The following is a 14,116-nucleotide window of genomic DNA, read 5'->3' as shown; positions in this document are numbered from 1 at the left end:
GCATACCCAAACCCACATTGCAATGCCAAAGTTTAGATCCAAGCTTAGAAAACGATGAGGTTGATGCGAGGAGGTAACCATCATTGTGCTTCAATGAAAATAATGAGCCCTGACAGTGAAGGGGTATATTTGACATACGTGAAAGACCTTGGGCGCGATTCAGTGGACTGAAGTTAATGTCCGCTGAATGGTGCGTTCAGCAGGGTGTTCCTTGATGGCTGCAGTGCCGAGAAACATCCTACTAAGTCTGCCAGCAAGAAATGCTCCTCGCAAATCGGTGCAGCCCCAATCTCCCTCCCCCCCCCCCCCCCAAACTTTGGAAAGCTCCCCAGGGAACCCCCTGACCCCCCTCTACCTCGCACTACCCCTGGACGTGCTAACCTGGCACATGGGTTCCACGGCACTTCCAGCTTGGCACCCTTTCTGTGCCCTGACACTGGCACTGCCAGGGTGCCCATGGGGCATTGCCAGCATACCATGCTGGCAGTGCCCAGGTGCCAGGGGAATGCTACGGTACCACCCTGCCTTGCCCCGAACACCCAGGGGTCTCCAAAGGCCTGGGAGACTAGCCAGGTGCCGTTACCCCAGTCCACATTTGGGTTGATTACTACTAAACAACGCCCTGGCGAAGTCTCGCAGGCGCGGCCAGTGAGTCCTGCAGCTCATATAAATATTCAGGTTGGATCTCGCCAAGCGAGAGAGAACCAGATCATGCCCTGGCACCCGGTGTTTGGGTCTCACGTGCGAGTCACCCATTGCACCCAATTCTGCGCTGGGTGCAACAAGGTCGTTGAATTGCACCCAACGTCAGCATTTTAAAATGGGTTAGATAGGTGCAAACGAGTATGGGAATAACTTGAGTAAATGGAATTAGCAGAAGCAGCACAGGGACAGGTATAGGTTATTCAGCTATGAACCTGTCTGCCATTGAGCTGTACTCAATTCTGTTTATTTACCTTTGGTCCATATTCTTTAATAAATATCTAAAAGTCACAGGCTCAGAAATGTCAATTGTCCGAACATCCGTTGCCTTCTTGGGGAGAGATTTGCAGATTCTCAGCACTTTTTGGGAACAGATCGCTACCTGATTTCACACCTAAATGGCCTAGATCTATTTTTAAGATGATGTCATCTTGTTTTTGATTCCTCTACCTGTGGAAATAGACAGTTGTTACCCTACCATGACTGTCATTTTAAAGACCTTGAATAATCACTCCTCAAGGGAATACAAACTAAGTGTATCCAACCTAGTCTCATAATTTAACCCTTTAAGCCCTGATTACTGCACGAGCAGAGGATAAAAACTAACATGAACTGGTTGGGACAAACAACCTGTTTCTATGTTGCTATCAACATCTCACAGAAAAATTGTTGTATCATTGAAACTTATAAAAATGTATCACAAGATAATTATGATGAGCAACGTCATTTGGGCCATCTTCACGCCTCTGTTGAGGGAGATCTTACACATCCCGCCGGAATATCAAAATGTTTGGATAACGATTTTGGGTTCTGCCTCAAGTATTCTTTCTGGAAATCTATATGTTGATCACCTTTAGTGATCTGTATCTTAAAATTGCTTTCTGAATTCTTCATATCGCAGTTACTATTTTCCTTCCCCTTAACTATTTTAGATATATCTGTAAGATTATCTCTCGGGTGCTTATTATCAACCTGAAAAGCCAAATTCCACAAATGGAAATAGATTTGCAAAATTAAATCATATTTTCCTCCACTAATCTAGCAAACAACTCCTAGCTAATCTATTTCATGGAAGCTCCAGCCCATTTGGTCCAACCGGTTCAGGGCGGTGTTGTTTTCATGTGTAACGACAACAGTCTTTATTGGTGTCTTGTCTCTTCATTGTAGTGGTCGTAAGATGGCTTCCTCCAGAGGCAGCCTCATGGCATAGTCACATGACTACAGATGTGTCAATTGGGCTGGTTACATTTCAAAACTCAAACATACTCATTTCATATCAATCAAACAAAAGGTACAAGCACCCTCCTATTTCTAGTGAACAAAAGGCATATTTATAAGCATTACTTTGTGTAACTATAAGTTACCCAAGTTACTCACTATGCCCACTCTTCTCGTGCTTCTATTAGTCAGTTACTGCACATGCAAAATACATGTTGGACGCGATTGCCCAGTCCGCCTCCCGCATCAGGTCCTGCTGAAAGTCAATGGACCTTTGGCTGGACCGTTGAATCTCCCACAATGGCTGACATCTGACAGGGCCAGACAATCCAGGCAAGGACATCCAGTGGCGGTTATAAGGTGAACGATTGCACATAAGGTGGCTCCTGTTTGGGGATTTGGTTTTTGGCACCTTTTGCCTGTTGTTTGGAGAGAAAAGTGGCGTAAATCGAAAGCTTTAAATGTCCGGAGGTTATAACACGAGGAACAAATAGAAAAAAGAGTCCTCATTTGACTTGTCAGGCCCTTCTGTCGCAGGAGGGGAGAAAATGGCAGAGGCCCCTGTGTCGCCGTTACCATCTCAGTGTACAACTGGGAGGCTGGTGGAATTCTTTAAACAGGAGTTCAAGATGAAGAGACAAGCTGTCCGGCTCTGGGTCACATACCAGAAGAAAGAACATTACTTTACCTCGGAGGAAGGCACAAGCCAATGGCCTGGATAAGGGACAGGCAAGGCAGCAATGAGAGTTGTTCAGAGAAAGACTGTGAAAGGGAAAATCAAAGACTCATTGGACTGTCAGCACGTTTGCACAGGACTGTGCTACCTCACTCTGATAGTAAGAGGGAGACTGGGTCTCAGAAGGAAGCGAGGACAGGGGAAGGGAGGTGAGAGGTTAGACAGGGAGTACAGACAGTCAGCGGGCATAAGGTAGGAGCTAGACTAGACCAGGGAGGGGAGCCACCACACTAGCGTAAGTAGCTAGCACGGGAAGACAGAAAGCAAGGGGGACTGTAATGCACCTCCCGGCAGGGAGGGAGCACCTGGCTGGGGAGCAATTGTGGGGGGGGGGATGCACGCAAGGACGGGGAATGGCAAAGCATGGGGGAGACAGAGAAATGGCGGCGCAGGAAGGGGGGATGGGGAGGGGAGGCGGGGGGAAGAGCACAAAAGAAATAGAACAGAAAGAATGAGTTGGTTTTCTCATGGGCGGGCGAGGAACGGGCTGAGTAAACACGATGGCGCCACAAGCAGCCACTTTGAAGAGGCACAGGGAAGCCCTTGAATGCAGAGGCACACCCATGTGGCATACACACAATTGGTGGCCAATGTGGGTGTGCCCTGGACAAAGGGAAACCTTTGAGCGCAGGGGCCTGACCTCATGGTGAGACCGTGGCCATTTTGGACGGCCCCCGAACAAAGGGAGACCCCGGGATGCAGGGGCATGTCCACCAGGTAAGTATGGTTGATCCTGCGAAACCCCCCCACCAGGATTATCACCTAGAATGTCAGGGGATTTAACGGTCCAGTGAAAAGATCAGAGTTTTAGCCCATCTAAGATGTTTGAAAGCCATCATAGTCTTCCTGCAGGAGACACACCTGAGGGAGAAGGACCGACTGCAGGTAAGAAAGGGCTGGGTGTGACCAACGCGCCATTCATACTACGGGATGAGGGCTAGGGGAGTAGCCATACGGATTAGCAAGAGGAGGAGATTCACGGTGACAAGGACGGTTACGGACCAAGGGGGACAGTACTTCACGGTCAGCGGTGTCCTGCACGGAGCACCGGCAGTTCTGGTAAATATGTACGCGCCCAACTGGGACGACACAGATGTCATAAAAAAAGACCATGGCGGAAATCCCCGACGCTGATACGCACCAACTGATCATGGGGGGTGACTTTAACTGTGTACAGGACCCACTGACAGACCGATCAAACCCCAGATTGGGTAAAAGGACAGGGAGCTGGGAACATTCATGGAGCAGATGGGAGCGGTGGACCCTTGGCTGTTCTTATACCCCGGTGAGAAGGAATTCTCGTTTTTTCACCGGTCCACAAAGCGTACTCATGAATAGACTTCTTTGCAGTGGGGAAAGTGGTGCTTCCAGGAATAGTAAGAGCTGAATATTCCGCTATAGTTATCTCTGACCACGTTCCACACTACATGGACGTGAGTTTGGAGACGGGCCGAGCCCAGCACCCCATGTGAAGGTTGGACGCGGACCTCCTGGCCGATAAGGGCTTCTGCCAGAAAATATCACAAGCGAGTACATCACAAATAACCAGAGCGAGGAGGTCTCACCTTCCACTCTGGGAGGCACTGAGGTGGTGATTATGGGAGAGATTATAGCCTACAAGGCATGTAGACAGGGAAAAGAGGGTGATCAAGCAACAACTGATTGATTCCATCCTGGAGGTCAACAGAAGTACTCTGAGGCCTTGACCATAGAACTTCTGGCAGAGAGGAAAGAGCTACAGATGGACTTTAACCTGCTATCCATCAGGAAAGCAGTGCACTAACTCCGCCAGACACGGGCGCCTTCTACGAATACGGGGAAAAGGCTGGCCGCCTACCTGCTCACCAGCTGAGAAAGCCGGCAGCCATGAGAGAGATAGCGCAGGTGAGGAACAGCAGAGGCAGACTGGTAATTGAGCATCTGAGCGTTCGAGATTTTATTCATTTTGGAAGCAAAAACAGGTTGACAGATTACTACCTGAATGGTTGTAAATTGGGCGAGGGGAGTGTGCAGCGGGTCCTGGGTGTCCTTGTACCATTCGCTGAAGGTAGGCATGCAGGTGCAGCAGACGGTAAAGAAGGCAAATGGTATGTTGGCCTTCATTGCAAGAGGTTTCGAGTATAGAAGCAGGGTTCTGTTGCTGCAATTGTCCAGGGCCTTGGTGAGGACACTGTCATAATATACACCAGCATATCATGATGCAGACACACACTGATGGACACACAGCAAGACCAATCAACACACACAACACCGCAGCCAATCACCAGTGAGAGCACACGCACTATAACGACAGGGGGCATCAGTGTTCCCGCTCATTTCAGTAGCAACTAGCTACGAGCACAGAGCTCACAGCCTGCAACACAGACATTCACCATGTGCTGAGTGCATCAACTGGTTAGGACAAGGCAAAAGTCTTTAGTTAAAGCTAGTATCGTATTTACCCACAGTTCAAGTATGTTTAAATAGTTAACCTTTTAATAAAATAGTGTTGCACTACATCAAGTGTTGGTGACCTGTATGTGATCCAGAACACCCAACACATCAGCCACACTTGGAGTATTGTGTGCAGTTTTGGTCTCCTTCTCTGAGGAAGGATGTTCTTGCTCTCGAGGGAGTGCAGCGAAGGTTTACCAGACTGATTCCAGGGATGGCGGACTGTCAAGTGAGGAGAGATTGACTAGATTGGGATTGTTCTCGCTGGAGTTCAGAAGAATGAAGGGGGATCTCATAGAAACTTATAACATTCTAACAGGACTAGACAGGGTAGATGCAGGGAAGATGTTGCCAATGATAGGTGTGTCCAGAACCAGTGGTCACAGTCTGAGGATCCAGGGTAAACCATTTTGGACAGAGATGAGGAGACATTTCTTCACACAAAGAGTGGTGAGCCTGTGAATTCATTACCACAGGAAGTAGTTGATGCTGAAACATTGAATATATTCAAGAGACGGCTGGATATAGTACTTGGGGAGAATGAGATCAAAGTCTATGGGGAGAAAGCAGGATTAGGCTGTTGAGTTGGATGATCAGCCAAGATCGTGATGAATGGCGGAGCAGGCTCGAACGGCCAAAAGGCCTCCTTCTGCTCCTATCTTCTATGTATATATGTATCTATGGGACCTTTTAACGAGGATTATACACATCTGAACCCCCGAACGGGGACAAGGGGATGAAACGGTTCCTCGATGGACTGGATATGCCAGTCGTGGGGGACGATAGATGGGGAGAGCTGGAAGCACCAATAGAACTGGGAGAGATCATGGAGGGTATCAGCTCCATGCAGGCGGGGAAGGCACCGGGACCCAACGAGTTCCCGGCGGACTTCTATAAGAAATTCGCACCAGCCCTGGACCCACACCTACGGAACATGTTCACAGACTCGATAGCGAGGGGCAAGCTGCCTCCTACACAGGCCACGATATCGCTGATACCCAAAAAAGACAAAAACGCAACGGAATGTGGATCATACAGACCCATTTCGCCACTCGATGTTGACGCAAAGATAATCGCGAAGGTCCTGGCCAAGAGATTGGAGGACTGTGTACCAGAGATGGTCGCAGAGGACCAGACAGGCTTTGTCAAGGGTAGGCAGCTAACTACAAACATCAGGCGGCTGCTGAATGTAATAATGATCCCTTCCATGGAGAGAACACCAGAGGTGATCGTCTCCCTGAATGCAGAAAAGGCTTTGACAGAGTCGAGTAGAAGTACCTCATAGAGGTACTGGAGCGGTTTGCGCTGGGAACAGGGTTCGCCTCGTGGGTGAAACTCCTGTACAACGTCTCCTAAGGCGAGCTTTTGGGCCAACGCAGCTCTGAAATTTTCCAGCTACACAGGGGCACAAGGCAGGGATGCCCGCTGTCCCCGCTCCTGTTCACCATGGCAATTGAATCCCTGGCAATTGCCCTGTGAGATGCGAAAAGCTGGAAGGACCTCCAAAGAGGGGGCAGAGAGCATAGAGTATCGCTCCATGCGGATAACCTCTATGTCTCGGACCCACAGAACGGCCTGAAAGCAATCATGCAGCTCCTGGAAGAGTTTGGAGCCTTTTTGGGCTACAAACTCAACCTGGGCAAGAGCGAGGCATTCCCAGTGAACCCTAACAGGGGGAGGGACAGAGTTGGAGGAACTACCATTCAAACAAGCCCAAAATAAATTCCGCTACCTGGGGATTCAGACAGCCCATGACTGGACACGGCTTCTCAAGTGGAAACTGACCAGCCTGGAGGAAGTTAAAAAGGACCTACAGAGATAGGATGCACTCCCACTTTCCCTGGCGGGGAGGGTGCAGACGATCAAGATAAATGTTGAGGTTCCTTTTCCTGTTTAGATCCATATCGATCTTCATCCCCAAGGCCTATTTCCACAAAGTGGACAAAATGACAAGCTACAGCCGAGAGGGTGAGGGGATGGTTACGAGAACTAAACACGAAATGGGTAATGCTGGAGGAGTCCTCCTGCAACAGCAACACTCCCATCCCCCCCAACAAAGTACACATCCTGCCCAGTGGCGGTGGCCACTCTGAAAACATGGAACCAAAAGAGGCAGCATTTCGGATTAACCAGGATGTCCCCCATGGCCCTCATCTGGGCGACCACAGATACCCACCAGCCATGCTTGACACCACATTTTAAAAATGGAAACAACACTGGGGGACGTTGCGGCCAGAGACTTTTACATCGGAGACAAGCTCAAGACTTTGGATGAACTGACGGAGGACAAGGACCTGCCGAAAGGATAGGAACTCAGACATCTCCAAAGTAAACACTTTTTCCGCAAGGAGTCGGCAAGATACCCCAGGGACCCAAGTGACTACCGGAGGAACTAATAAACACGGACAGCAAGGAGGGAGGAAAATGCGGGAACATATGGACGGTTACTGGACAGAGCAAATCTACCACTGGACGAAGCTAGACGGAATTGGGAGGATCAATTGGGGACGGAAGTGGGTTGGCCTCTGGAGCGAAGCACTGAGCAGGGCCAGCTCCATCTCATCCTGCGCCAGACTAAGCCTCATGCAGCTTAAAGTGGTGCAGAGAGCTCACCTAACCAGAACCCGAATGAGCAGGATCTTCCTGGCTGTGAAGGACAAATGTGAATGGTGGCAGGGAGGCCAACCATGCCCACATGTTCTGGGCCTGCCCCAGACTTGTCAGGTTCCGGGCAACCTTCTTTGACATGATGCCCAATGTTGTGGGGGTTAAGGTGGAGCCATGCCCGAGAGTGGCAGTCTTCGGGGTCTCGGACCAGCCAGAACTACATATGGGGAGGAGGGCGAATGCCCTCGCTTTTGCTTCCCTCATTGCATGCCGGAGAATCCTGCTCAGCTGGCGATCAGCAGCACCACCCACAGTGACAGACTGACTGGCAGACCTCTCGGAATTACTCCACCTGGAGAAGATCAAGTACACCACTTGAGGGTCGGAAGAGGGCTTCCATAAAGCGTGGGGGCCACTCATCAGCCTGTTCCAAGACCTGCTCTATGCCAACAGCGACTAGGGACAGAAAGTGGGGGAGAAGGGAGGGAGGAAGACAAGGGAAGACACGCACAAGAGAATGAGGCAGAGGAGGGGAAGGGAAGCCAAGGGGGCCACAGAGTGGAGAGGAGGAGAGGGGCCACGCAGCCCCCCCCCCCCCCCCCACCCCACACCAATGAAGGACAGCACGGTAGCACAAGTGGATAACACTGTGGCTTCACAGTGCCAGGGTCCCAGGTTTGATTCCTCGCTGGGTCACTGTCTGTGTGGAGTCTGCACGTTCTCCCCGTGTCTGCGTGGGTTTCCTCCGGGTGCTCCGGTTTCCTCCCACAGCTCAAAGACGTACAGGTTAGGTGGATTGGCCTTGCTAAATTGCCCTTAGTGTCCAAAAACAGTTAGGAGGGGTTATTGGGTTACGGGGATAGGGTGGAAGTGAGGGCTTAAGTGGGTCGGTGCAGACTCGATGGGCCGAATGGCCTCCTTCTGCACTGTATGTTCTATGCTCTAATGACTAAAAACAGAAAGAAACAGAAGGCAGTGTGTGGAGCGAAAGGCAGGAGACATCACTAAGAGAGATACTAAACCACCAACAAAGGAAAGGAGGATGGGGGTGGGAGGCAGACGGGGGAAACCACATGTAAAAAGCTGTGTTAATAAGAAACGACTTTATTTGTAAATATCAGACACACTTGAGCTGTTACTCTGTAAAAATTGGAAAATACCAATAAAAACACTTTAAAAAATGAAAGTAGCATGGGCTGGGGAGAATTGAATAATGTTGTTGATTATACTTGATTGCTTTAAAAAAAATTGTTTTGCTTTCTCTCTGGATTTGTGATTCATTTGTTTTCTTTTTGAATATATTGGTTGATATGTTTTGGGAGGGAGGGATTGGGTATGGGTTTTGTGTGTTTTTTTCCTTTCCTGAGATGTTTTCTATTAAAGATGGTGTTTGGGTATGGGAGCTGTTTGCTGATTTTTGTTATAACTTTGAATTTACCCCAGCTGGGGGTCACCCTGCTGGCGATTATATTAGTTAACGGGAGCAAAGTGGGGGAGAGAGCCGAGGCTGGTTACCTGCGAGAGGCAGGGGGTAGAGCTTTTTATTCCGTTTGTTCGTTAAGGCAACGAGCCAAGGTTGGTTGGATTTTCTTTGTATCGAGTGGGCGGGGGGGGAGGGGGGGTTTGTTGAAGCTGGGTGGTTGTTTGTTGGGTGCCGTGGGGCGGGGAGGTGCAGTGACGGGAAGGGGTGAGGCAGATTGCTGATGATGACGGTCTCTTTGTTTATGTACTGATCTGAGGGGGGTGAAGGCAGCCACCTTGGGTGGGCCTGGAGCCTGGCGGACTTCCTTGACGGTGGGATTTGGCTGATCATGGCAGTGGTTGATTACTTGGAACTTGACGGGATTAAATGGGCCGGTTAAAAGGTCCAGGGTGTTTGCCCATCTAAAAAGTTTGAAGGTGGATGTGGTTTTCTTACAGGAGACACATCTGAAAGTTTGAGATCAGATAAGACTGCAGAAAGAGTGGGTGGGGTAAATGTTCCACTCAAACTTTGATGAGAGGACGAGGGGGACCACAGTGCTGATCAATGGGAGATTGACCTTTTCGATGGCTAATATTTTGGTGGACTCATCAGGGAGATATGTGATAGCGAATGGCGTGCTGGTGGACGCTCCGGTGGTCTTAGTGAGTGTATATACCCCAAATTTGGATGATACGGACTTCATTAAGAAAGTGCTGCCGGCCATCTCTGAGCTTGACTGTGGGTGTGGGGGATTTTAATTGTGTGATGGACCCTAGGCTGGACAGGTTAAGTCCCAAATCTTTCACAACGTCGGGGTGGTAAAGGAGCTACTAGGATTTATGGCACAGATGAGGGAGGATGGACCCATGGTGATTTAGTTACCTGAGGGAGAAGGAGCCCCAGCGGCACAGTGGCACAGTGGTTAGCACTACTGCCTCACAGTGCCAGGGACCTGGGTTCAATTCTGACCTTGGGTGACTCTCTGTGTGGAGTTTGCAATTTCTCCCCTTCTCTGCATGGGTTTCCCCAGGATGCACTGGTTTCCTCCCACATGCCAAAGAGATGCAGGTTAGGTTGATTGACCATGCTAAATTGCCCATTGGTGTCCAAAGGTTAGGTGGGATTATGGAGGTAGGGCAGGTGGGCTGCTCCTTCGGAGGGTCGGTGTAGACTTGATTGGCCGAATGCACTCCTTCTGCACTGCAGTGATTCTATGAAGGAATTCTCCTTCTTTTCGCATGTGCATCGGGTTTACTTCCATATTGATTTCTTTGTTGTGGGGAAGTCATTACTCCTTGTTTTGGGTTTCTTCAGCAGCATTTTTGCAGATTTGAACTTTTCTTTGCTACTGGGGCCTCGGTGTCTTCTCTGCATCATTTCTACCATGCCTTGATTCTTCAGGATTGCTGGCCCCAGGCGGGATTCCCGATGGCCCCTTGAATCTGGCCTGAATGGAATTCCCGCCGGGTGTTAAGCCCGTTTGCAAGTCTCCCAGCCCGTTGTGCCTGACCCGATCAGATTCTTGGTCAGAGCAGACGGGAGCCTGATTATAACTGATTGCCATATATTTGAATGTGATTAGTGAGCTGGAAGCCTGAATCAGCAGCCTCATGGAATGCTCCTGCCCCCCCCCCCCAGCTGGAAGTCCCACGGCGCCAATCTCTCCTGGTCCTGACAAGCGTGGACCAGGTGACCTGGACTCCCAAGGTTGGGGGGGGGTGGGGGTGAGTACCCTATCTACATTTACCTCCAGGATGCCGAGGGGTTTCCTTCAGAGGAGGTGAGGATCACAGGGGTCTTGGGCTAGGCTGGAGAGGCTCATGCAGGGGTCTTTCCCAGGATGGGGGGGTCATGTGGCAGGTCTTCCCTTTGTAGCTTTAAAACCTTTTGATGTCTCTCCCAGTACATCAAGTTCAATGATCTATCAGATGAATGTGAAAGTCTTCCCTCAAAAGCCTTCAATCCTCTGATGTCTCTCCCAGAATGTCAATATCAATGATCTGTCAGTTGAAGGTAAAGGCCTTCCCTTTGGTGTGTTGGAAACCTTTTGAAGTGCTTTTGTTCCCCTTTTCCTTTTTCAAGCCTCTGGAAATACTAAGAAGCCTAAAAGCTTTGAACGGATTGTTTACATTCAATTTCACGGTTCATTACCTTTTACAAGCCTCTTTATTGACAGGTCTAGGATATTTCAAAGAAGGGATTTGCTTTGTTTGTTTTTATAGCTCTTCTCAGTGCATTACCTCTGAAGTGCGTCCTCTTTTGAACAGGTATTGTTTCTACCTGCGGTTTTTTTAAAAAAGAGGTTGTTTATTTTTTCTAGAGTGTTTCCTAAAAAGACCAGGTACAGGGGACAGAGCATCTGCTCTTTCTAGGAAGCTCTTCCAAACAAAGAAACAGCATCTTTAAAAAAAAGCTGTGGTTAGAAACAACACCTATTTAAAAGTGGAATACTTTTAGAGTTAATGGACTGTGAAGAGCTATAAAAACAAATAAAACAAATTCGTCCTTTGAAATCACCTGGACTTGTCAATCAAGAGGCTTGTAAAAGGTGAAATTGAGTGTAAACAATGCAATTCAAATCTTTTGGCCTTCTCAGCATGCCCAGTGGCGTGAAAAAGTTAAAGGAGAATATCAGAGGGAAGACTTCCACTTCCATCTAACAGATCTTTGAACTTGAATGCCGGGAGAGACATTAAAGTGTTCTAACACATGAGAAGGAAGATCTTGAAATATAAATTGACATGATAAAATCCAGTTTAATGATTTTCAAAGCTACAGAGGGAATACCTTCCATACAACCTCCACCCCGGAAAAAAAAGCCTGATTTGAGCATCACCAGCCCAGCCTGAGCCCCCCCCCCTCCCCCCCCCCGCCCCCTTCCCCTCCCCACCAACCCTCACATCCAGGTAGTCCCTCAGGGGTGGTAAGTGTAGAGGGGGTACTCACCCCCTCGGCCCCTTTGAGTCCATGGTGCCAGGTTGACACTGCCAAGGTGTGGGGCCTGAAGAGAGGGCCTGTTGGGGGGACTGGAGAGGGAATCTGAAGGGGGGGCATTTGGCAAGCCCGTTACGGGGTGCCGCTCTCTTGAGGGGCCCTTGCCAGCAACTGCAGGCGCTGCAGTATTATTCTGAGATAGGGTCGCCCTTTAAAAACGGCACCCTGATCTCTGAGGAGCCGCACCTGTGGTTGAATGTAGGCCCTTCCCCTCTCAAGGCCAGTGCAAAATCCGCCCCTCTCCAATAAAGTTTCAAAGTGCCATTGAGTCCCATCTCAGCAGCGCTGCCAGCGTCAGGGTGCAACACACCATGTTCCCACTGACAGCAACACTTCATTATAAATCGGTTGAATGGGGCCCATGTTTCTTGTATAAGGACAGCAGTCTCCATCAGTAGCTTGTCTTAGTGAGAGTCTTTACTGAACTAATCTTAAGATGTCTACCTTCAGAGGCAGCCTTATGGTTTAGTCACATTACTGCAGAAAGTCAGATGTATCAATCAGGTTGGGGTGGGGGTGAGTACCCTATTTCCAAACTCAAGTGGTGTTTATACTCCATGTGAGTCTTATCCCATTCTACATTCTCTTCACAACCTACCCCTGTATCTCTCTATTCCTTTCTCTCTCTTGGAATGTAGTTACTGCTAGATTAAAAGAAAACCTTCCCTCTGTATCAGCCCATATACAGAGTCAGATATTTCATTCAAACACATTTTATTCTCAGCAAACATTCAATCACACAAGGAAAGGTTTTGTCTCCCGGGCTGGTAACCTGGCAGAACGGAGCACCCTGCCTTTGATCTAAATTGCGAGTTTTGTGTACGATTGATTTAGGTCCGTTTGACACATGACCCTTCAGCCCTGGAGGGCCAGATTTGAGTCTCTCTCTGTTCTTCTCCATGCAGCAAAATGCACTATTTGCCATCACCCCAAACTCCATTGAGGTGCTTATGCTAGTTCTCAGGACCTCATGTGACACAGGAACTCAGGAGCCAAAGAACACCAAGCTGTTGCAAGTTGCCTTGAAGTGCCTGATAGGAATGATCCACATTCTCCATGCCAGCAGCCTTGACCAGAGGAGAGTGACGATCAAGACAATATTGGACAGCTACTTTAAGTTGTTGAATGCTGACAGGCCAGTGGCAGTCCTGGAAGAGGGGACAAAAACCCGACTGGAGGATGGTTTCATCACCCTCCGCATCGAAATGCTCAGTAAGTGAAGTTATTTTTGTACCTCCATGACCCACACTTGATAGGGAGTAAATTCTAAACTAATTTTCAGCAGCATTATTTCAGTGAGCGAGTGGTCAATTTATGTATACGAACAGGCTGCATAGGGAGGCTGTTGAAGAAGATAACTCAAATGAAAATTAGATAAATATCTCTCAGGAAATAATAATTTGCAGTATAATAAATGAGTAATTTGAGACGTGGCATGGAAAGTGGAGCAAGCTTAGGAGGTGACTTTTGATTTATGTTCCTAAATCATTCCACCACTTGGGTTTTCCTCATGTCATATTTGGATCTGTTATAGACTAGTTGATAGAAATTGATTACTATGAACAGCCATCAACTCCATTATCATTGTTTCATGCGGCTACCCAGATGTTGTAAGGCAAACTAAATGGACCTTGCTATTTTCTTCATTCAGCAATTCCTATGTTGTAATTCTGAGGAAGAGTTGTACCAACTGAACCACTGCTAATTGTTCATGTTGCTCCTCTTATCTGATGCTGTGATGCCAGAGTGCATTTTTGTGTTGCAGGAGCTATCTCCGAAATGTTGAACTGTAAGGATCGAGCTGTGCTTCAGGCAGTGTTTCTTAATAACAACTGCTTTGAGCACATCATCCGACTCATCCAGAACAGCAAGGTATGGACAGCTTACCATATAGTCCCATCTTATTGCTTGCTGTTGCCTTCCTATGCTTTCATTCTCCTGGATGTTTAAAAGTGAAGTTG

At 48.6% G+C, this 14,116-nt stretch overlaps 1 protein-coding gene across 3 annotated transcripts in view; it reads left to right on the top strand.

Annotated features, from left to right (window-relative positions):
• Nucleotides 1-14,116, top strand: part of nbeal2 (neurobeachin-like 2) — a 519,702-nt gene that overhangs the window by 273,684 nt on the left and 231,902 nt on the right. For all 3 annotated transcript variants that reach the window (XM_072468153.1, XM_072468151.1, XM_072468152.1), the window contains exons 8-9: nt 13,061-13,367; nt 13,921-14,027. In XM_072468153.1, the coding sequence (XP_072324254.1) occupies nt 13,061-13,367; nt 13,921-14,027 (414 nt within the window). The remainder of the gene's footprint in view (nt 1-13,060; nt 13,368-13,920; nt 14,028-14,116) is intronic.

The sequence above is a fragment of the Scyliorhinus torazame genome, chromosome 11 (genome assembly GCF_047496885.1).
Source record: "Scyliorhinus torazame isolate Kashiwa2021f chromosome 11, sScyTor2.1, whole genome shotgun sequence".
Taxonomy (NCBI): Eukaryota; Metazoa; Chordata; class Chondrichthyes; order Carcharhiniformes; family Scyliorhinidae; genus Scyliorhinus; species Scyliorhinus torazame.
Note: the sequence above shows the minus strand (reverse complement) of the source record. Positions and strands in the feature narration are given on the sequence as shown.